This window comes from Tripterygium wilfordii, chromosome 12 (assembly GCF_013401445.1).
Source record: "Tripterygium wilfordii isolate XIE 37 chromosome 12, ASM1340144v1, whole genome shotgun sequence".
Lineage (NCBI taxonomy): Eukaryota > Viridiplantae > Streptophyta > Magnoliopsida > Celastrales > Celastraceae > Tripterygium > Tripterygium wilfordii.
The window spans coordinates 4,067,745-4,091,536 of NC_052243.1; the positions used below are offsets into that span (position 1 = coordinate 4,067,745).

The 23,792-nt window shown below is 37.0% G+C and overlaps 2 protein-coding genes and 3 long non-coding RNA genes across 9 annotated transcripts; all 5 read right to left on the bottom strand.

The window, feature by feature from the left end:
• Positions 1–693: 693 nt before the first annotated feature.
• Positions 694–3,704, bottom strand: LOC120011154. The gene is made up of 3 exons (XR_005470995.1): positions 3,368–3,704; positions 1,206–3,134; positions 694–1,118 (listed from the first exon to the last, which is right to left on the bottom strand). It is a non-coding gene; the product is annotated as an uncharacterized LOC120011154 (long non-coding RNA).
• Positions 3,705–7,158: 3,454 nt separating this feature from the next.
• Positions 7,159–9,799, bottom strand: LOC120010673. 3 transcript variants are annotated; one of them, XR_005470897.1, is made up of 5 exons: positions 8,938–9,799; positions 8,726–8,841; positions 8,002–8,066; positions 7,767–7,893; positions 7,159–7,496 (listed from the first exon to the last, which is right to left on the bottom strand). It is a non-coding gene; the product is annotated as an uncharacterized LOC120010673 (long non-coding RNA). The 3 variants fall into 3 exon arrangements; XR_005470896.1 differs by lacking the exon at positions 7,159–7,496 and having other exon boundaries at positions 7,594–7,893; XR_005470898.1 differs by lacking the exon at positions 7,159–7,496 and having other exon boundaries at positions 7,594–7,893; positions 8,002–8,140.
• A 118-nt stretch (positions 9,800–9,917) lies between these two features.
• LOC120010674 lies at positions 9,918–11,425 on the bottom strand. 3 transcript variants are annotated; one of them, XR_005470901.1, is made up of 4 exons: positions 11,153–11,425; positions 10,846–10,926; positions 10,535–10,617; positions 9,918–10,317 (listed from the first exon to the last, which is right to left on the bottom strand). It is a non-coding gene; the product is annotated as an uncharacterized LOC120010674 (long non-coding RNA). The 3 variants fall into 3 exon arrangements; XR_005470900.1 differs by having other exon boundaries at positions 10,514–10,617; XR_005470899.1 differs by lacking the exon at positions 10,535–10,617 and having other exon boundaries at positions 11,153–11,418.
• Positions 11,426–20,339: 8,914 nt separating this feature from the next.
• On the bottom strand, positions 20,340–21,382 carry LOC120011324 (deoxyuridine 5'-triphosphate nucleotidohydrolase-like). The gene is made up of 3 exons (XM_038862413.1): positions 21,003–21,382; positions 20,824–20,915; positions 20,340–20,738 (listed from the first exon to the last, which is right to left on the bottom strand). Exons 1-3 carry the CDS (start codon positions 21,200–21,202, stop codon positions 20,494–20,496), a joined length of 537 nt encoding a protein of 178 aa, XP_038718341.1. The 5' UTR covers positions 21,203–21,382; the 3' UTR covers positions 20,340–20,493.
• Positions 21,383–22,837: 1,455 nt separating this feature from the next.
• Positions 22,838–23,683, bottom strand: LOC120011495. The gene is made up of 2 exons (XM_038862619.1): positions 23,245–23,683; positions 22,838–23,165 (listed from the first exon to the last, which is right to left on the bottom strand). The coding sequence occupies exons 1-2, from the start codon at positions 23,467–23,469 to the stop codon at positions 22,908–22,910; spliced, it is 483 nt and encodes a 160-aa protein (XP_038718547.1). The 5' UTR covers positions 23,470–23,683; the 3' UTR covers positions 22,838–22,907.
• Positions 23,684–23,792: the final 109 nt, after the last annotated feature.

The window sequence follows — 23,792 nt, forward strand, 5'->3', positions numbered from 1 at the left end:
GAGCAATTTCTTTGTGAAAATGTTTATTTCTTGTTTTCTAGAATCAAATTCTGTGTGGCTAATCGGTGATATAATCAAATTAACTAACCACTGCTAAAATTTTTAGCGAAAACACCTCATCCAATTAATACAGCTTTTCCACAGTTTCTTCCAAGAAAAGAATAAATTAAAAAAGCCAAAAAATTTAATTTTACGACAGCAATATCAAATATAGGTAAGATCAATTATCAAAACACCACCTGGAAAACTGTTCAAAGATTTAAAGCCTAGAATTAAGGAATCCCAACAATCTTGCTGCTTATTGTGTGCCATTGGCAGATACAGAAATTATTGACTTACTGTTTCCACGTTCCAAATCCACAGCTCCAGCACTCAACAACAATCTATATGAGATGAGAAGTCTAGCTAATATCCAAATTTGATACAAATATACCTTGAACATTAGGAACATCACTTGTGAAGGAACCACCAAATTACAGATGGCTTCTCCGCTGCAACTTCTGCAGCAATGATGAAAACTAACCGCAGGAAACCACAACCCAGAGTTCCATAGTCGCAACCAAAAAAACCCAAGCAAACGTGCACAACCCACAGCCATATTCCATTAAAAACAAGGAAAAAGCAATTCCAATGCACAATAGGGCCAGTTTGTTGCCATGAAATGAAATCAAAGAACGAAAATCCAGTGACAGATGAGAAAAATAAGTGAATCTCTCTCACAAACCAATATGCAACAACACATTCAAGCTCATAGGCTACTACTTAAATAAGTGTACAATTATCAACAGATTATACAATGCACCTAATGGACATCGGGGAAAAAAAGAAGAAGCTGCAAACATGATGCCTTACAAGCAACATACTCCAAGGTATCGCAAGTCAATTGACAATTGAGCTGACAAAATTATAGCAACAGTGTCATTAACAAAGATACTTGCCTTAAAGAGAGTGAGAATTCCATGACACTTGCAGGCAGTAACAGAAAAATATAATAGCACCAATAATGTTGAAATTCAGTATAAGAGAAAGTTCAAATTCAGAGCCAGCCTGAGCTGGGGAATTGGCTGTACAGTCAGAAGTGTGCCAAAGACTTGACCAAATTGAAAAGCGTAACAAGCCTGCACACAGATCCAGCGCCCATGTCAGGGATGAATGAAACAATAGAATTCAACACCACCATCCTACCATTAAGCACATCATCTTACCTCTGAAATATAATTCTGCATACTTTCAGCACCAATGCAACAGGATTCCATTGGACGTTGCCCAAAACCAGAAGAAATCCAATTCCTCAACTGATACCATACCATCCTATGGACATTGAGCTCTCGCCTCCAGTAGAAGATTATATACAGCAAATCATTCCTCCAAGCAAAACATCCATAAAGCATGGAGCTCTTAAGGAATCAATTCATTGCCAACAAGACTCAAATATTACAACTGACTTCTTCAGCAGTTACATCCAACCATTAGTTTACATTGACTAGACAATATAAACATGCTGCATCAACATCTTACATAAAAGCCTATGTAACACGAATAAAATCCAGAACTACAAAATCTGACTCGACCTTCGCCAGAGCCAAATGTGAAACAAATGTCTGAGATATCTTCAACAGTAAAAACCAAAGTAACTCAAACTGAGGATTCGTATTTAGATCAAAAGAGACTGATAAACATAAGAAAATAGTCGAGGAAAAATATATAATGCACAAATAGATTCATCTTCACTTGATTGTGAATGGATGTGCACACACTGTGAGACTAGTTGCTCAGACAGATTTGGTCAATAGAGATGTAAGAACTCTTTTTAGATTATATACCACTAATATCATTTACCACAGTTTTGGTAAATATTCTGCAGTGCTTATGCATTGTGTTAAATATTCAGTCAGCATATAAATCCAATATAAAGGATTGGTTAATCAAATAATGGACGGTAAATCAATCGATTTAAAATAAATGAATTGCTCATCGTAGAATATTATTCTCGTCAGGCTTAAACCCAAGTAAAATAACAAAAGTGTGGGCAATTCCCCACCTTTGTGCCTAAGTCAAAAAAACACAAGGTAGCAGTTGCATACCTCTGGCTTTCTAGTTGCTACAATATTTCAGTTATTTTGACATCCTCGACACTTTTTTTTTTGGTAAGTCACACTATTACATACAAACTCAAATAAAAACTAAACATGCAAAATTACAAACATTCTCCAAGATTTAGTTTCATAAAATATTTTCCATCTGATAGAGTGCCTTGAAATAATCATCGCGACCATCGTTCTTATTTGCTTTGGTTTACCTGCCTTATACCTCTAATTTGTGGTAGCAATATCATTTGCTCTCGCATTAAAAGTGGATTTTTTTTCTTATTTAGATAGACACACTGCGTCAGAACTAGATGTGAGTTACAATTTAAACTATATGAAAACAGCATGGATCAAAAGATACCTTTAGGAGTTCCTTCGATGGTGCCATTCCGTTTACTGCTCGGGTTTGCTCAATGAAATCCCAAACATGAAATCACAATGATATTGTATTGGCAGTCGATCATCAGCACGAATGTTGAAAGGCGTCCAATGGCAATAGGAGTGATAGAATGAATGAAAGAAAGAAAGGGGGAGGAGAAGCAGAAAGGGAAAAACAAAGACGCCGGGGGAGAGCCGGGCAAGGGAAAAATATATGTACCCCGTGCCATCTCCCCCGGGAAAAACCAGAAAATAAAATTTTTATTAGGGATGACCTGCCATGCAAGCGCACCTGTCATGGCAAAGGTCGGACAGACACAAACAAATTTTCAATCAAAAGCTCATCTCACACACGTTCTCTTCTCTCTCTATTTTATCATGTTCACCTTCTACCTCATAATAAAGTAACACACAATCTAAGAAAAAAATAAAGCACGTACACCAAAAATATCAGTAAAAATGGTTTCCGCCAGGTAATCTTCAGGAGCTTACACGCAATATAAGGATCTCACGACACCATGACAGTCCTCCTTTGGACTATACGGCCAGACTCAGATGCGAGGCCTTAATCTCGTATCACCATCGATTCGCCATCCAGGGCTGCAGAGGATCACCAGCCGCTACAATCATCTGTCCACCCTAGGGGTGTTCCATCAATAGATTGGTGGCCTGCAAGGATAAACGAGCCGGAAACTTCAGGAAAGAAACATAGAAACAAATCGAATCTAATCCCTAAACTACGGCTTCAAAAGAGATGCACAGAAGAACTAGCACCATTCACAAAACTCCGGCAAAACCAATCAATAAGTATCGAAAGTCCGATGAAGCCTGATGACCATAAAGTCCAAATAAACATGATAAAACAATAATATGAGCTGAAAAGAAGCAGATCGAGAGCATACCTCCTCAAATCCATACGAGTTGGTTGATCCGACATCAATGTCGCTCCAACTTTCTAGATCTGAAGCAGAAACAACTACAGAACGTCCCAGAGATAATAGATCTGGCAGATTATTAAAAAAGAATCCTCCGCCAAAGACGCAGAAAGCTTAAAACAGATAAAAGCCATGATCGAAAAACAGTTCGTTAACCAATCTGAGTGAATCTGAACGTCCAGCCACGAGGAGGACCGAGTTAGAGAAAGAAGATCTAATAAATAAGGCGGGAGCGGGGCTATAAATATTGGAAAACAGCGCCGACGGGGGTAATGAACAACGTAGTTTACAAGGACAATGAGACCAAAATCTAAGATAATCCTACGGCTGAGATTATTATGAGTGGGGCTCAGTGGACGGCTGGATTCGCAATATATTATTAACTAGAGTTCGATCGTAACCGGGGCAGGCATCAACGGCGGAGAAGGTTCTGGATGCCGATTGGTAGTCTGTTTTTTAATCATGGATGAGATTTTTTCTCGTGGACTCGTGTTTCACATTTAAAAGAATCATCATTCATATTTTTACTTTTAACTCTTATACAAGGCGGTAGCCAAACAAAACGCTTTGAATCTCTCGGAAGCAAAAGCTTTCAAAAATTTTTAAAAAGAAAATCATTTTCATAATTAAATTTTGTGCGGGACTCCACTCTTGTGACTTGAAAAGTGAAAACACAGTTCATTTATCACCGAATGGGTTGTCACGGATCACTTTTCCTTATTTTGTTTTCTTGAATCATTTTTCACATTCCCGTTTCAAAAAATGATAAAACATCCAAAAATATATCATCACAATTTTTTGCCCGTTTATGTCATCACATCCAATGTATGAGTGTCATAGCTTAGACTAGACTAGACTAAACTAGGCTGTAGCCCTCTTAATTTTTTGGTGGAAAAATATATATTTTATACTTATACATTTATATATAAATAAATAAATAATACACTTATATTGTCATATACATACTCATTACTAAACATACCACTGAATCACTTAAAAACAAATTTTATATACGAGCTCATACTTAAATATTTTAGGGTTCCAAACAACTAAGGATTAACTGTAGCGCCTAAGGCCATCCACAGCAGATACTCTTAACAAAAACTCTAAATTTACAGTTAAAAGTATACTTTCCATAGATTTACAGTTTCTCTATCAGTATCACAATCCAACACAGTTTCTCTATCAGTATCACAATCCAACAGATACTCTAAGTCATTTAAATATTCATTTATACTATCAATTTTTATTATTTAAACTCAATTCTTTTTACATTTAAATCAATTGACATAATAATAAATCAATTGATATTAATATATTCCTAAAATTAAATATATCAATAATTTACATCAATTTGTCTTTCCAGTTGAAGAAGTTTCTAACAAAATACCACTCCTCGTAAATTTATAATAATTTTGGCTCGAAAGCAAAATATCAAACTCATTGAGGCAAGTTCATCTTCAAATTGACAAATAATTTAATTTAAGCATTAATAAATGTAAAAATTCTATTGGGGCACCTCACAAGCATAACCCGCTTAACCAAACAATGTCTTAATCCTTATCGGGGCCAAGCTTTTCCAATTACAGGAACGAAGAAGAAGATCATAACCCATCAATTCCAGTAACAACCGCCTTCCCATTTCTTCTTCGGGTGCTCTAACAATCGGGGCCAAGGAGAGGGCGATGGTGGGTTGAGAGACAACCGGGGGGTCAGCGGTGAGAGTCGATCGGTCCCACACCGACGAAGATCTCTGATCGCCTATGCACCAGGTGCGTCGTCGCTGCGTGAGAGGGGCACAGAGAGAGAACTCGAGATCACAAAAGAAATTAGGGATAAAAGATAGAAAATGAAAAATAAATGGAAAATTTTCATTAAAATATTAGGTCCAGTATTCTACAGTAAAACTGGACATCTACAGTTTTACTGTTCACAATGCAGTTTTACAGTATTGGATACAGTGTCTGTTGGAGAGTGTTTTTTTGTCAAATACTATAAATGATACCCTAAATTTACAGTATATACCATTTTGCAGTATCTGTTGGAGATGCCCTAAGGTCCTAATTAGCTAAGTCGTTGTCCAAGTCTTTAATTGTCTTCTTGTGCCAGTGTAGCCTCTGCCTGCCGTATTAACGAACCGTTTCGTCTCCTACTCTCCTTTGCAGGTGCAACTATGCAAGTGTGTCACCATGTCCGTGTTACTTCGTAAGTTCGTCCCAAGACTCTCAACTATTGATAAACCTAAATGTTTAATCAACTAATCTCAATAACTTGTGTTGTCAAATAAATAAGTATAATGTTATAAATAATCTTAAAAAATTCCCTAAGGGAGGTACCCCTGGACCTGTCAACTTTTGTTAGTCCCCCAACATCAAATCCTAACTTCACCCTTGACTATTGGGATGTGCAACACTTCTACCCAATCAATAAGTGTCACACATTGTTGAAAATACTTTTAAAATGATAACGGCCGGGATGGAAAACATTTCTGTTCCAATTTACATAATTATAGTTTAGGTATACGGATGATTAAAGGTAAATATCTCAGGACAGACAAAAAAATCATAGTTTAAAACAGTTTTTTTTTTTTAATATAGTTTTCAAGTATTTTTATCTTGATGAATTGGAAGAAAAAGTTGAATAAAACAATGAAAGGATCAAAGAGAGACCAAGATAAGGAGTCAGTAAATATTGTACATCTGGTTGTCCAACCAACTAAACCGTCGAGAAAAGTTAAAGAAAAACCACAGTAACAATCTTACAACCATCGCAACAACTTACAAAAAAGGACCCAAGTGGATTCGAACCACCATCCTCCCAAGCCATTGGCCTGGGCGCTCTTGCCACTTTGAGCTTATGGATCCACATATGGAGTATCACATCTCGCTTCTTACTACACTTTCCCCCTCTCACAGCCAACCAATACAGTTCCCTCATTTATCTTCAATATTTAGTCTCCTCAAGGAGGAATAATTGGTCCCCACAAAAATTGAGTTCTAAAAGAAGTTGAAGAACAAATCCTTCCAACTAAGCCACCTACATAAATTTCGTATATCAGAAACTTTTCATAAAGAGAGGACGAATAGTGGATTTCCTAACTTAACAATGGAAGCCCGGGGCATGCTGTAATCACTGTAATAAGCTTTTTTAACATTACAAATTTTTATTTTTATTTTTAAAAATCATAAATATGTATTGTTCATCGTAACGAACACAACGATATATTTTTTGTTAGAAACAAAAATCAAATTCAACATCAAAAAGACACGACAATTCTACACAATTTTATATAAACTCAAAATATTCAATGTTTTAATCCCGATAAATTTGATGTTTGTTTCAAATAAAAAATATACCATTAGATTCGTTATGAAAAATACTACATATCTATGATTTTTAAAAATAAAAATAAAATTTTTTATTACCTTAAAAATACATTACAGCGGGACCTGCTGTAATTTTATTACAGCAGGTCCAGGCACCCCTTAACAATAACGAATGGGTTTGACCCACGTGGAGAGCTTTTGCTCAATCGAGTACAGACACAGTGCACAATCCCGTTCAACACCACATCATAAAGTACGGCTATCCTATATTTCAACGAAAATAAAACCTTAAAAACACTCACAATTATTCAATAATTGCTTCGCGGAGTCTCAACGTAATTTCATTCAAACCCATTATTTCCCCATGAATTTTCCGTCAAAAAACCTAAAAGAAACCTATTTTCATTTAAAAATAATATTAATCATCAACCATGTAAAATCTTATATATATATATACACGAAGAAAAGGTTTATTCCAAAGTAAAAATTTAAACCTTTTCCAGTAGCCCAATTAATTAAATCAGGAAATATCTGGGTAGGGTCGACCCATTCAGAGAATAAAAACCAACATTTCCTTCTCCTTTCTTGCCCGCAAGTCCACAGGAGGATTTGAACCCATAGGTGGTCGAGAGATATGATGCCATACCATCTCAGTTCTAAAATCACACTTTCGTTCTCCTTTCCCCGCAAGTCCACAGTATGATGTAAACCCATAGAAGGCTAAGAATCAAGAGATGATCCTCCTACAATCTCAGTTGGGGTACCATTCCCTGTAAGATTCCATTAGACTTTGAAGCACAGCAGTCCAAGGCAAAAGAACAAAACTACTGCGACTAGTCTTAATAAAACTAGAACGAAATGAGGTGGTAGTGGGTGCTTGATCTACCACCATCTTGAACACTTAATTTTCTATAATTCTCGCAACTCCGTTCATTTCATTTGACAAAAAAAAGAGTGAAACCTGATCAGTTCACCATTTTTTTGATTCCGTAAAATAAAAAAAGCAGACTAATTGCACTCTATATATTGAGCAAACCTACATTTGCAGAACATCCCACGCAAACAGGTACAATACAGTAACAGTCAAAACGAACAGTTGTCAATCCCTGAACGAAATGCTAGCAATACCAGGCATAGCAGTTCACTAGTACATCCACAAACACAAACCTGCACAACTTTGGAAAGCAAATTAGTCACACACTCATACTGTATCTCCAATACTACACAAACATGAGAGAAATAACACATGCATAGAGAAATTTGAAGGCACCATACCCAAAGATTCTATGAGAATAAACAGAAGTAGCGCAAATTTGAGACAAGCTTCCCTGCCAAAGCAACTTTTGCAAACAAAACCCATAAATGAACCTCTGCTCAGAAGATGTGATCTACATTACTTTTACCAACAAAAAAACTGGTGCAAAATCCAACAAATAGGGCACCAAAAGAAAAGGGTGCAAATATAAAAAGAATCAAATAAGTTGAAAACTAAGTAATCGAGAGCACTATCAACAGTTAAAATGACAAAAAACTGACATGAATATGAAAAAGATCTCCCTACAGAAACATCTTTGTCTGTGAAAATAATTCCACAGCAGCAAAACATCATCAGAACTTGACCACCAAAATATTCTCATAAAAACATATCAAAGTACGAAAATTCAATCAACACTTGGCATCTCCGAACAGTCTGAGAAGTTCAAGAGATGAACGGACCATTATAAAACATCAGCTCTGCTAGGAAAAGCCACATAAACCAAAGAAGCTTTGACCATAAAAGTAATTATTCTCTAAACAACAGCTGGCCATAATAGAACAGTAGTTTGATTAAAAAAAAGTGAAACTAAAGCAACTTCAACCAAAATATTCACAACTTTAGAGCTGTGCGCTTGCAATGACAGACGTCAAAGCGTTCGATGTAGAAGAATCTTAGACAACTGTCACCTGAATGCACCTCAGCTCAACCTATCCCACATCATAAAATCAACACAGCACTTACACAGAGTGTGCAGGCAAGCAGCAACAGCAGCAGAAATACAGGCCATAATCGCAATCACGGTCATCTTAGTCACAAGCACATCTTGAACGGACCCAAATGGGCATAAGCAAAAACACCTGGCATACAGGTCCAGCGCCAATAATGAATGATCACAATAGCAGAATTTGATTTATTTCTAGAATTCCTGCCATGATCAAAAGCACGTGACTTACCTCATTACAGAAGACAGTTTACTTCACCTTCAGCCCCTATGCAAAAGGACACCATCAGAAGTTGGCAGCGAACCAAGCAACCATGGATCCAAAACATCACAGCTTCCCGCCTCCAGCAGACGATCCGTGAAACACGAACATACAAGTAATTTATCCAAGAGGTGCACCAGTATGCTCAACCAGTACACTTCGTAAACAAGATACATCAAAACCTATACTACATGCTGTGCTATACATTAAATGGTAGAACAATCCGGAGCCAGCTATCCCACCCGAAAACCAGTACAACAAGGAAACATGTCGATAAACTAATTGCAAACGACAAAATAAGATTCTTTTCATCACCAACCACATCACATAATGACAAATGACCATTTCAGTTCAAAGTTTCACATCTGAGGTCGCATAACAGAGCAGGCAAAATAAATATGTACCCAATTGATTTGGTCGCAAGAATTATTTCTCACAAGTCACATGGATAACGAAGGTATCCAGTTGAATTTGTCGTGAGAATTATTTCTTACACGGATAACAAACCGATGGCAAAATAAAAGGAGTCATGAAATTTTGAAGCATGCTAAATCATTAATCATTGTTGGGCATGCTCTACCAACCCATAATATTACTCAGTTATTACTAGTAAATTAAGCCTACCAAGTCTTTCAATATAAAGTATTTCATTAGCAGATGTGATACAGTACCTTCGTAGCATATAATTGAAGAAGCCTCTTAATTTTAGTTCAGATATATGCATTAGTAAGTTGGACGAAATAATCTTAATGAAATGAACTAGATTGGGATCATAATTCAGACAGTACCTTAAAAGTTGAAATGGTGATGCCAATTCTATTGCCTTCTCAGTTTTCCGCGTGAGTTTGCTGTTGACCATCCTCGCATGGTTGATAGAAAATGTGGATGCTAGACGTGAACACAAGGGCATAGAGAAATGGAAAGGAAAAGCGCAAGGCACAACAGAGGAAAGAAAAGGCAAAGGACAAGCCGAGGGGAGAGCCGGGCCAATAAAAAATCAAAGAAACCCGTACCATCTCCCCCCGGAAAAACAAAAAATAAAATTTTATTAGGGATTTGACCTGCCATGCAAGCGCACCTGTCATGGCAAAGGTCGGACAGACACATCTCCCCTTAATTTTTTACATTTTTTCTCTCCTTGTTTTTCACCATAAGCAATATAATTAAGCATATACACCATATAGATTATACCCCTGATATAATTGTACATGTGCCAGGATGTGATTATCGAAATCCGAAGCAATCGGTTGGAGCTCGGACTACAGTCACCGTCCTCAGCGTCAGAGGAATGGAAACCTCTGTAACATCTTTGCACACAAGGCATGCCCATCAACCAATGGATTAGTTGACCTGGAAAAAAATTCAGGTATCAGGACAATCAGATGAAACAACAGAGAAAAAGCCTGAAACAATTCTCCAAACTACAGTTTCTAGATACAGTCACAGGAAATTTCTTTAAAGTATGATGCATCTAAACACCACAACAAAAAATCCACCATAACCCTAATATAAATTATAAACACTATAAACGGATCTAGAACATAACTCCACGAATCCAGAACATAACTCCACGAATCCACACGGCTACCATGTAAACGGCTGTAAAACCTCGGGAAACAAGGCATGCCCACCAATCCATTAGTTGACGACCTACAAGAACATCCTGGATGAGGACAGTCTGATAAAACCGCAGAGAAACAGCTTGAATTAATCATCAAAGTACAGTTTCTGATGACAAATTCACAGGAAAATTCACACCCCAATATGATATACTAAGCAGCACAAACCTCCGATAAAAACTCAAACAAGTCCTAAATCAGAGTCCGATACCCGTGATAACGCCAATACGAACTCATAATAATCAGATCTAGAACATACCTCCAAAAATCTATACCGGTAGCTATTAGAGCCGATGTAACATCTCAGCAAACAAGCATGTCCAACAATCGACTAGTTGACCTACAAATCATCCACAAATCAGGAAAATCCGATAAAAAAAGGCAGAAAAACAGCTTCAAATTAAACTTCAAACTCCGGTTTCTGATGATAAACTAACAACAAATTAGCATCCTACTTGATAAATCAAAAAACCACACCCCTCATGAAACTAGATAATAGTCTCAAATCAGAGTCCGACGGTCGTGACACTAATATAAACTAACAATAACCGGATCTAGTAACATACCTCCATGAGACCAAGCAGTCAGGTTGATCCATAATTGATGCTACATAGCTTTCCAGATTCGAAGCAAACAACATGAGCCAGGAACAACAACTGGAATTCCGGGCATAACAAGTAAAATCCAATATCAGAAGGTAGATCGTGAGACGATCTCCATGAATTTGTGTGTAGAATCTGAAGCACAGATCGAGAGAGCGATAGATCTGACAAATTGGGCGCGAGAGGGTTATAAATAGTAAAAAGAGGCGCCGAAGGAAGACGGCTAACGTGTTTTGCAAGGAGAGGAAAAGTAAGATATAGTGGAACCGTAGACGATCTAAAGGCTGTTGTTGTTTGACGCTGACACGCATGGACGGCTGGATTTACCATATACTATTCAGAGACTTTTCAACTGGGGATTTTAGGATATGGATGGATGGCAGATGCTCAATGTGGACCTGTCTGTCCTCTTGTGTGAGAATTTCTCTCCACACACGTGTTTGAAAATTAAACGCCAATTACCATGTCGGCATCTTGTTTGGATACCCGGATATTTTATTCTCTAATAAGAGATGAGATAGACGGAGTCAGGATAGTAATAGTCTTAGATAACCAAACAAAAGCCATTCCTTTAAGTTGATTTTTTCCAATCCACCATGTTGATTCTTCTTTCGTCGTCATCATTTATTGTTTATCATTTGTTTATTTGTCCTCTTGGTTTTTGTGGTGTTCAAGATTCATCTAGAACCCGCCAAGGAAAAAGTTGCACCTAGAACGGTATTTATTGTGGTCACTCTTCGGCCAACTCTAAGCCCAACTCTAGCTTAAAAAGCTCACGGTCTATATATCTATAAGTTTCATAAGTTTATAGTAGGGATGTCCATATGGTTTTCAAACCCCGATCCGATGCCTAATGAGCAGTTCCTAAATATTTTGTATCGATCCAATCGAACCCAACCCGATGAGTTAATAATAAGATCGGGTCCCGGGTCATTAATTTTATAATTTTTAAGTTATCGAGTTACCCGATAATCCGGCTAAAAAAAACACGTAAATTAATATATATGGGACAAATCTTAAGCTTTTAAAAAGTTTTCCTCATCATTTTTGTTTTTCGATGTGGGTTGGTGATGTAATGTTAAGTGTCAAATATTAATCCATACTAAAAAAAAAAGGTTTTTGCCATACATACCCACTTTAGCCTATATCGATAATATTGACAAAAGTAATTTGACAAATATCATTTCAGTGCTGGTTTTTCTAAATTCATCCTATTATTTTCTATCTCTCTCATCAATCTAATCTACAGTCACTTTTTTTCTTGACTTATTCTCAGTTGGGTTTTGTAAGAAAACATCACGTCTTTTCATGAAAGCATGCAAACACAAAAGAAAATGTATTAATACACAACAACTTTCTCTCTTTTTTCATTAATCTTAATTATAAATGAAAAAATTTGGAGCCTTCGTTTGTTTTCCCTTCACTTTGTTTTTATAATTGAGATTTGACAAGTTTTATGAATCCGAATATTATTTAGAGTTATGTTAATGGATTAACCATAACTCGACAAAGTTGTCAGAAGTTTTAGATGATAATTCAATTTGATTCAATTCATTTTTTGATAATTTAGTTTGATTAAATCTTTAAGGTAATATACTCAACATATAAAACTATCCTTATGTCTTACATAAGTCACTTATAATGTTGAATTATGGGACAAAAATATCCACCATTTACCCATCTTTCTCTACCCGTAGTGTAGAGATTGTAAGGACTTTCTAAACACTCGATTATAACTACTAAATACTAATAACACAAAAGTTTTGGATATTTAAAACAAATTTATTAAAACATGTTACATTTTTAATCTTCCAACACAATGGTTTCAAAAGGAAACCTATGACGCATATACTGCATGTACGCATGAATTCGCTCCATATACGGGGTAGCCCATGCAGTTGTGCAATCATGCCTGAAGTGAACCCATTGAGGCATAATGGAAGGCATCGCTCCATATACGGGGTAGCCCATGCAGTTGTGCAATCATGCCTGAAGTGAACCCATTGTGTATTTATTTTATATGTTGCTTCCATAAATAACACGTGCGGGAATGCACGGCATCGCTCTAATAATCCTGGATGTGCGAAGAATAAATCTTCAAGTTCATTGGTTACAACATTTATTCGACTCTCGAAAATGTATCCTTCACGTTGTGGAAATGACATGACAACTTGCATTTGAGTTTTACCGACTTTCTATGTAGTTTGAAATTTTTGACGTGCATTGTATACGGTCTTAATGGTAGACACGTTGTCCGGATTCTACTTCTTCAACGATGTCAAGATATCTCGTGGCTTCACATTTTTCGTAGACAGATGTACCATCAATTGGATTTCAAATTCAAAAAGTCGACCGGGGTATGGATGTCCCTCCATATATGTTGCATGGGCATGATTATGTGTTTCACATACCACCCTTGCCATCCAGTCATCACCTGTTCGCGTTTTCACCCCTTTTAATCTAAAAGGACAATCGATTTTTTTTTGCCTGTAACCTTTGTGGAGATTTTCTTGCTTATATACGTGTCACCGCGATCATATTAGAAGAACAGTCTAGGGCTCTTATAGTCTAGGACTCTTATACTGGTATGTATATTGCCAAGAACAACCATATCTATGTATATATAGATTAATGGTGTTAACACTGAAGTTGTTGATGAAACTAAAGAATTACACCCATTTACAGATAATATATTATTTGTAGCTAAAGAGTTACACCCTTTCACAGAGAATATATTCTCTGCAACTAAAGAGTTACACACTTTAATAGAGAATATATGCACTGCAATCCTTTTACAAAGAATATATTCTCTACAACTAAATAGAATATGATAAGTTTATATAGTAAATAGAGAGATAGCAACACCTGATAAAAAATTATACCTTTTAATGCAATAAATATTTATAAATTAAAGAGAGATTATAAATGCTCGCCAAATCAAATCCCATCTCTCTCTTTTTAATTTATAAATAATTATTGCATTAAAATATAATTTTTGATTGAGTGTTGTTACCTCTCTATTTACTATATAAACCCACCCTATTCTCTTTAGTTGCAGAGAATATATTCTCTATAAAAAGGTGAAACTCTTTAATTATAGTGAATATATTCTCTATTAAAGTGTATAACTCTTTAATTACAGAGAATATATTCTGAATATATTCTTTGTAAAATGGTGTAACTCTTTAGCTACAGAGAATATATTCTCTGTAAAAAAGTGTATCTCTTTAGTTCTATCAACAACTTCAGTGTTAACACCATTAATTTATATATACATAGATATAATTGTTCTTGACAATATACATACCAATAATCCAATGTGATCGCGGTGACACGTATAGAAGCAAGAAAACCTCCACTAAGGTTACAGTCACACAAAAAATTGATTGTCCTTTTTAGATTGAAAGGGGTGAAAATGCGAACAGATGATGACTGGATGGCAAAGGTAGTATGTGGAACACATAATCATGCCCCTACAACATATATAGAGGGACATCCATACCCCGATCAACTCTTTGAATTCGAAATCCAGTTGATGGTGCATCTGTCTACGAAAAATGTGAAGTCACGAGATATATTGACGTCATTGAAAAAACAGAATCCGAACGTGTCTACCATTAAGACTGTATACAATACACGCCAAAAATTTCAAACTACAGAGTAAACCGACAAAACCCAGATGCAAGTTGTCATGTCATCCCTCCAACGTAAAGGATACATTTTCGAGAGTCAAACAAATGTTGTAACCAATGAACTTAAAAGATTTATTCTTAGCACATCCAAGATCATTAAAGCGATAGCGTGCATTCCCGCACATGTTATTGATTGACGCAACATATAAAACAAACCGGTACAAGATGCCTCCTATTATGCCTCAATGAGTTCATTCTTCAAGTAGGTATGATTGCACAACTGCATACGCTGCCCCGTATGTGGAGCGAATTCATGCGTACATATAGTATATGCGTCCTAAGTTTCTTTCTGAAACCATTATATTAGAATATTAAAAATATAACATGTGTTAATATGTTTGAATAAATTTGTTTTAAATATTCAAGACTTTTGTGTTGTTAATATTTAATAGTTATAATCTAGTGCTTAGAAAGTCCTCCTAGGTTCCTCTCTTTCTTTTTTACCAACAAATCCACATAAACTCTCTCTACAGTGGTACAGCCCATCGATATGCCTAGAAACAAGAACTTTCTTTCATGCTCCTTTACCTTAAATCTGACAAAAATAGAATGTTCACTTGCTCTACAACCGCCTTCTATTTCTTTTTCATTTTCAAACAACGCGATCCGCTTGAACAACGAGAATCGAAGTGAAAAGCCTTAAAGAGAAAGCTTTAGCATACCTCATTGTCCAGTGTTATCGGTCACCCGAAACCCGACTCGAGAAACCCGATGATCCCTTAACAGGGTTAAAAGACGAGTCACTCCAATGTCCAAAAACACCGAGTCGGACCAAACCCAATCCGATAATCCGGAACCCGGCCCGATGAACTCCCCTAATTTATAGACTAACAAATTATCAACCTAAATGGGTCATTTAACCCCCTCAATTTTTTTAATTAGAACTAAGTGATAGAAAATATAAGAAATCTTTAAAGAAATATATTCAGATGATTGTCACCAAGTTAATCATTTTATTCATATAATGTCCCTTTTATAGGAACCAAATAGTATGTGAAGAGTCATCCACATTTATGATATCATTAATACATGAAATGTATAAGGACATCCACATTCTTTGAATTAGCCACATACATTCATCATAACACTCCCCCTTGGATGTCTGTGTGATAATGATAAGGTGCCTCGTTAAAACCTTGCTTAGGAAAAACCCAGTGGGAAAAAAACCTAGGCGAAGGAAAAAGAGTACACCTATTTTATAAATCATAATTCACACATTGAACATCCTACCTTGTCAATCTTATATGTAGGATATAAATTGATCAAGGAAGAAATATGTTGATACAATGCGCTCCCCCTGATGAAAAATCATTTTGGTAAAGCCTTAGTGAAAAGATCTGCTAGGTTGTCTTGGGAACGAATTTGCTTGACTTGGACTTGTCGACTTTCTTGGAGTTCATGCGTGTAGAAGAATTTCGGTGACATGTGCTTTGCAGTCGCCCTTGATGAATCCTTCATTAATTTGTGCTATACAGGCGGCATTATCTTCATACAAGATTGTCGGTTCCTTCATTGTTGAAGTAAGACTACATGTGTTGCGGATATGATGAATTAGAGATCTTAACCAGACACATTCTCTACTGGCTTCATGGAGGGCAAGAATCTCTGCATGGTTGGAAGAAGTTGCAACCATAGTCTGCTTGGTAGATTTCCATGAGATAGCAGCATTACAACAAGTGAATACATATCCAGTTTGTGAACGACCTTGGTGTGGATCAGAAAGATATCCAGAGTCTGCGTATCCAACAAGATTTGGGTCATTCATGGAATCTCTCGAATAAAATAAACCCATATCTGTTGTCCCACGGAGATATCGCAATATATGTTTTACTCCATTCCAATGTCGACGTGTTGGCGCTGAACTATATCTTGCCAATAAATTTACTGAGAATGCGATATCTGGCCTAGTACATTGAGATAAATAGAGTAAAGCGCCAATGGCACTAAGAAATGGTACTTCAGGACCAAGAATCTCTTCGTTATCTTCTCTAGGACGGTATGGATCTTTCTTAATATCCAAAGAACGTACTACCATTGGAGTGCTCAATGGGTATGCCTTATCCATAGAGAATCTTTTTAGAATTTTTTCGGTATAGTTTGATTGATGATCCAGAATGCCATCGGGATAATGCTCAAGTTGTAAGCCAAGACAATATCTGGTTTTCCCGAGATCCTTCATTTCAAATTCACCTTTTAGATATGCAGCGGTCTTGATGATCTCTTCACGAGTTCCAATTAAGTTCATATCATCAACATACACTGCCACAATCGCGAAGCCGAAATTCGACTTCTTTATGAAAACACATGGACATTTAGCATCATTAATATAACCTTCCCTAGTTAAACACTTACTAAGACGATTGTACCACATTCGCCCAGACTGCTTTAGTCCATATAAAGAGTGTCTTAACTTGATGGAATATAATTTTTGTGATTGTGCAACCGTTGTTGGTACGTCAAGCCCTTCTGGGACTTTCATATAGATGTCAGCATCTAACATTCCATATAAGTATGCAGTAACAACATCCATAAGACGCATGTCGAGTTTTTCCGAAACAGCAAGACTTATCAAATAACGAAATGTAATCGCATCCATTACAGGGGAATAAGTTTCTTCATAATCAATTCCAGGTCTTTGAGAAAAACCTTGAGCAACAAGGCGTGCCTTATATCTTTCAATTTCATTTTTCTCGTTGCGTTTTCTTGTGAATACCCATTTGTAACCAACGGGTTTTACATCACGTGGTGTTTGAACATTGGGTCCAAACACCCCCCGTTTTTCTAAGGAGCTTAATTCAGCTTGGATTGCGTCTTTCCACTTTGGCCAATCTATTCTCTGTTTACATTCTTTAACAGAGCGTGGATCAATTTCTTCATTGCTCTTCGCAATTTCTACAGCTACTGCGAAGGAAAAAATATCATCGATGATTATCTCACTACGTTCCCACAATTCAGCCGCGTATGTGAAATTGATTGAAATTTCCACATTTTTAGGTACCTTTGCCTCTTCAGGGGCATTATTATTTTCATGGTAAATTGTGGGTTGGGAGTGAATTTCGTTTTCAATTATCTCACTAGGAGCATTTATAGAACATGCTTTCATTTTTCGCTTCCTAGGAGTTGAATCCTTTGAACCAAGAGGTCTACCACGCTTAAGTCGTGCAACCGAGGATTCATTGGCTGCAACACTGGTTGATCCAACAGGTATATCAATCTTTGCGGGTGTATTTGCAGCAGGTATATATGACCTTGTCACTTTAGCTGTATCGACAAATGCATCTGGCATCTGATTTGCAATTTGTTGAAGCTGGACAATTCTTTGTACTTCAATTTCTCTCTATTTTGTGGGTGGATCAAGATAAGACATAGTGGATGTATTCCACGATAATTCACGTCGTTCAATAGAAACACTCTTTTCTCCCCCTAACGACGGGAAAATTGTCTCATCAAAGTGACAATCCGCAAAACGAGCGGTAAAAACATCACCCATTAAAGGTTCAAGATATCGAATAATCGTGGGTGAATTAAAACCAATATAAATTCCTAATCGACGTTGGGGTCCCATTTTTGTACGTTGTGGAGGTGTAATAGGTACATAAACACCACAACCGAACACTCGTAAATGGGAAAGATTGGGTGGACGACCAAATACCAGTTGTATGGGGGAGTACTGGTTATTTGTAATGGGTCGAAATCGAACTAATGATGATGCATGTAAGATAGCATGCCCCCAAGCAGAAACAGGTAACTTAGTACGCATTAAAAGAGTACGAGCGATGTATTGAAGACGCTTAATAAAAGCTTCTGCTAACCCATTTTGGGTATGTACATAAGGTACCGGGTGCTCGATAGTGATCCCAAGGGACATGCAGTAGTCATCAAAAGTTGGAGAAGTGAATTCACCAGCATTATCAATTCGTATTGATTTAATGGGATGATCAGGGAAATGTGCACGCAATTGGATAATTTGAGTAAGTAGCCGTGCGAATACAACATTTCGAGTTGATAATAGGCAAACATGGGACCATCTTGTAGATGCATCCACTAGCACCATAAAATATCGAAATGGGCCACTAGCAGGTTGGATCGGTCCACAAATGTCCCCTTGTATTCTTTGTAAAAAAATAGGGGATTCAAAATCTAGTTTTTGGTGAGAAGGTCTCACGACTAATTTCCCTTGTGAGCAAGCAGAGCAGGGATACTTGTTGGTTAAGCTGGAATGTTGAGGTTGCAAAGGATGTCCAAACGAATTGGAAATGATGCGACGCATCATAGTAGACCCTGGATGGCCAAGACGGTCATGCCAAAGCATGAAAGTAGTCGAGTCAACTTGCTTTTTATGTAAAATGGCATAAGTTTCGACTATTTGGATAGTTGTATAATACAACCCTGAAGATAAAGCAGGAAGCTTTTCTAATATACGTCTGTGGCCATTAATATCAGATGTAATGCAAAGAAACTCCATATGATTTACATCACGAGTTTCGAGGTGGTATCCATTTCGACGAATATCGCGGAAGCTTAATAGGTTCCTTTTGGATTTTGATGCAAACAATGCATCAGGAATGGATAATTGAGTACCATTAGGCAGTAGTAAGAAAGCTTTGCCAGAGCCTTCAATAAGATTGCCAGAACCCAAAATGGTGTCGACCTTTGTGTTGGTATGAACAAGGTCTACAAAATATTTGGGGTCTCGAAGGATTGTGTGTGTAGTTGCACTGTCGGCAAGACAAATGTCTACACCAAATTTATCGAGACGGAGACTTGTGGAAGATATGTCCATACCTTCTTGAGCTATCGTGCTGATAACGTGATAGAAAATATAAGAAATCTTTAAAGAAATATATTCAGATGATTGTCACCAAGTTAATCATTTTATTCATATAATGTCCCTTTTATAGGAACCAAATAGTATGTGAAGAGTCATCCACATTAATGATATCATTAATACATGAAATGTATAAGGACATCCACATTCTTTGAATTAGCCACATACATTCATCATAACAGTATAGTAATTATAAAAAAGAGCCCCATGAATTTTTAGTTTAGACCTCCTCTTGTAAAAAAATTATACTCAAATGGTTAAAAACAAGAAGACATGCGATAAATATTAGTCATTATATTTTATAAATTTTTTATTTTTAGTGTTATTTTTTTATATTTTCATAGATATAATTAATAGATAACTAAAAAAAATTTTAAGAGCACTGCCTCCAAACCCCCGCTTAGTTTTACATACCCTAACATAAAATCATCTGTCCGTCATAACGACCCCTCTCATGTCGTTAAGTCCTGGCTTCGCTCCTAACTAAAAGGCCAATGCCTAGGCGATTGCCAATTAACAGACCTACAACTTTTAGATATGAAATAATACTTCTAATATGAGTCATTATTTAATAGCAACCTCACACAATGTTCATTTTCCATGGCTGCATTTTAGCTTTTCTTCTCATTTGTTGTTTGCTGATTTGTTAGTGTCTCTATAAGCTGCATTTCAAGTACTCTGCCTTGTGGTACAAAGAATACCAAATATTCGACAGAGTTACTGAGCTAATCAACAAGCAAAGAAACATAAACATATTTTAGGTCATTGACAGTTCCTAACTAGAATTACGCACCAGTAGATCCAAAAGCCCCGTCTCCTCTCACAGTTGCATCGAGATCTTCCACTTCCACAACCTGAGGAGTCATGATCATCTCAATAATCAGTTGGGCAATCCGATCACCCACTTTCACCTCAAAATCAACATCAGAGTGGTTGAACAAGATCACTCCAACTGGCCCTCTGTAATCAGCATCAATCACACCCGCCCCGACATCAATCGAGTGCTTCCAAGCTAGTCCCGACCTTGGTGCTGCAGACCCCATCCATCTCACCACCAAGAATCGTAGGAAAAAAAAATCAATTACGTAGAGAGAGATGGAGAAAGATCGACTTACCAATACGAGCGTAAGTTTCTTCCGGTATAGCAATGCTAAGATCAGTAGGGATTAGGGCTTTTCCCCTGGCTGGTACTTTAGTCTCAGTCGCACTACAAACAAACAAACATAAAACTCTGTAAGCAAAATTTGACTTCCTTACCCAAAAAAAAAAATGGATAGAAAATCTATAGATCAACCTCGAGAGATCATAGCCGGCAGAGAGAGGGGAGGCTCGTGAAGGCAACACAGCCTTCTCAGAGAGTTTTTTAACCCTAAAGAGTGGAATCGGGTTTTGCGAGGCTTCATGAATGCCATTCTGATGAAGCTTCTGGAACTTCGGAGACGGCTCTTCAACTTCATGGCCGGCGCCGTTGCTTCGCTCATCTGCTCGGGCCATTCTGAATATTTGAAGACAAGGAGAAGGCAGACGCAGTGGAATTGTGGGAAAACAAATTGAGGGATTCAAGTCGGTGTATAGAGAAAAAGAGGCGCCAATCGTGGTCGTTTCCAAATGATCGCGCCAGGTTTTCGCGCCATTTTATTTGTGGACGTACGATGGTGGATTGGAGAGTACTGACTACTGAGGAGATGCTTCTATCATCTTGTCTTGCGATTTTTCTGACTCTACCAAAATTAATTGGGCCGTCAGTTAGGGCCATGGCTTCAATAGAATGGGCCACACCCAATGCCTAGTCAGGCCCAGATTATAATAACAAATATTTTTACCAAAACGAGTTGGGTGATGCAATTTTTTAAAGTAACTCATTGAGCGAAGACCTCAAAAATAGAGGATAGGGAGCTCCAATTTCAAAGCCAATTCTTTCTCAAAATTATATTAAATCATGAATTAAAATATGTATTTGAGTATGTTGATGTTTATAATGTTAGGACACTTGTGGAGACCAAGGATTTCTGTTGGGGCATCAAATGGCCTTATTCGTGTGGGCCCATTCTCAACACCAATTGCAAAGGAGGCATGTATACAAGAAATACAAATGCAAATGTGACCATGATATATTTTATTTCATCATTTACAAAAAAAATATTAAAAAATATTGTATTTACTTGGTGTAAAATTTTAATTAAAAGAAGTGTTGATGATTAATGTAATTTAATATAAAATCATTTTCAAAAGTATATATATTGTTGTATGTTATTCAAATATTTGTCACCAAAATTAATTAACTCAAGCCAACATCTATTAACATCATTGTATAATGACAAGAGAATACATTTTAATTCCTATCCTCATAAACAAAACATGTTTTCCAATACAGATTCAAGTACCCTTAGAATACATAGATTTTGGAAAAAAAAATTCTAAGTATTAAATTCTAAACTCTAAACTCCAAACCCTAAACACGAAGTTTTAACGCTCAAACTCTAATATGTCATTTTCAAAAAACAAATCATGATTTTCCATTATTTTTGGGAATAATTGGAACCGGAATTGGAATCCTTCCCATTCCCAAAAATGGTGGGATTTTTATCAAATAACTATTCATTTCTTCTCTCAAAAGTAATTGTCTAATAGAGGTAATAAATCACCAAAAGTATCAATGATCTCTCATATTCATAAATCTGCTTCTATAAATAATTATATTTTAGCTTAAGAGTGGAGCAATCAATCAAGCGGGGAGTTTCCTCAAACATGAAAACTAAACTCATGCCTAAAATCCTAATTCCTAAATAATTCTATATAAATTTAGTTCTAAGATCCTAATTCCTAAGCCCATTCCATATATAAATTTGTTTATTGTCCATCACTTACAAAAAATAGGCTTTAAAAAAATTTCATGGACGTTTGTCCTTGAATCCACGTCAATCATTCGCCCCCCCCCTATATGAATTACTCACTCTGCCACTAATCAATCCCTACTCAATTTATTTTATAAATTTATCATCAATTTAAATCTGTTAATTTGAGTCACGAATATCAAATTCTGCAAGTCTTTCGGAATTCACCTCTCTTTATGTCGTCATGATGCTTGGTTCTAGCTTTCCTCTACCAGTAGTACCAGAAGATTCCAAGTCAGATAACTAGTGTATTTTTAACGATAGTGATGCAATTCCTAAATAGTTGTATTGTACAAAAGTTGCAATCAGACGACACCGTGAACATTACCAGTGGTGGACTGTATAGTAAGCGGTTCAATAGTATTAATGGAGAGCAAGGACATCTCGGCGATCTCTGAAACGGCGGCGTCTCGAACGCTGGGAACATCACTGGCCAAATCCTCATAAGCAGCTTCAAAAGCGTATCTCCAGAACCGAGGCAGCTCTATACTTATTCTTCCACTACCTTTCTGTGTATACACCTCCCACATGCGCCTCACCACTTTCTCCCTCTCCTCCACTTCCTACACAATCAAATATCAATTAACCACCATACTCAATCAGAAAACCAGTGTACCAAAGAGAAATTATTAAGATTCTTACGAGGACATCGAGATCGCCGTGGACTGGCAAATCGGCATCAGCGGGGAAGTGAGAGAGGTTACCGGCGGACCATTTGAGAGTGACGGAGCCAGTGATCAAGGACCAGGAGGCGAGGAGCAGAATTGCGAGTAAGATCCAGAACTTGTAGCTACTACTGCCGAACCGAGCAACTTTTCTTGTTGCTGTTTTTGGTACAGCTGTTGTGGTTGAGTATTCGTCCTCCATGCTCGTTTCACTTGAACAGACGAACACGGCAGAAGTGTCGGCAAACAGAATTGTTGTAGATTGCGAGGAAAGTAGAGGAAATTGTGCTCCGGCAGTTCTACACCACCAATTCCATGATGTCAATTTCACTACTCCATGAGCATCCCATCGCCATTTGCACTTTCTATTCCATCACTCCATCTCACCAACGGGGTAAGGCCAATAATTGCAGTATGGGTGCTAAATATACTCCACCGTCAAATCCTTTTTTGTTGTATGTTGTTCATAAATTGAGCAGAGATTGGGGGTACCACTGGTCTTACAACCAGTGCATTTATTTTACA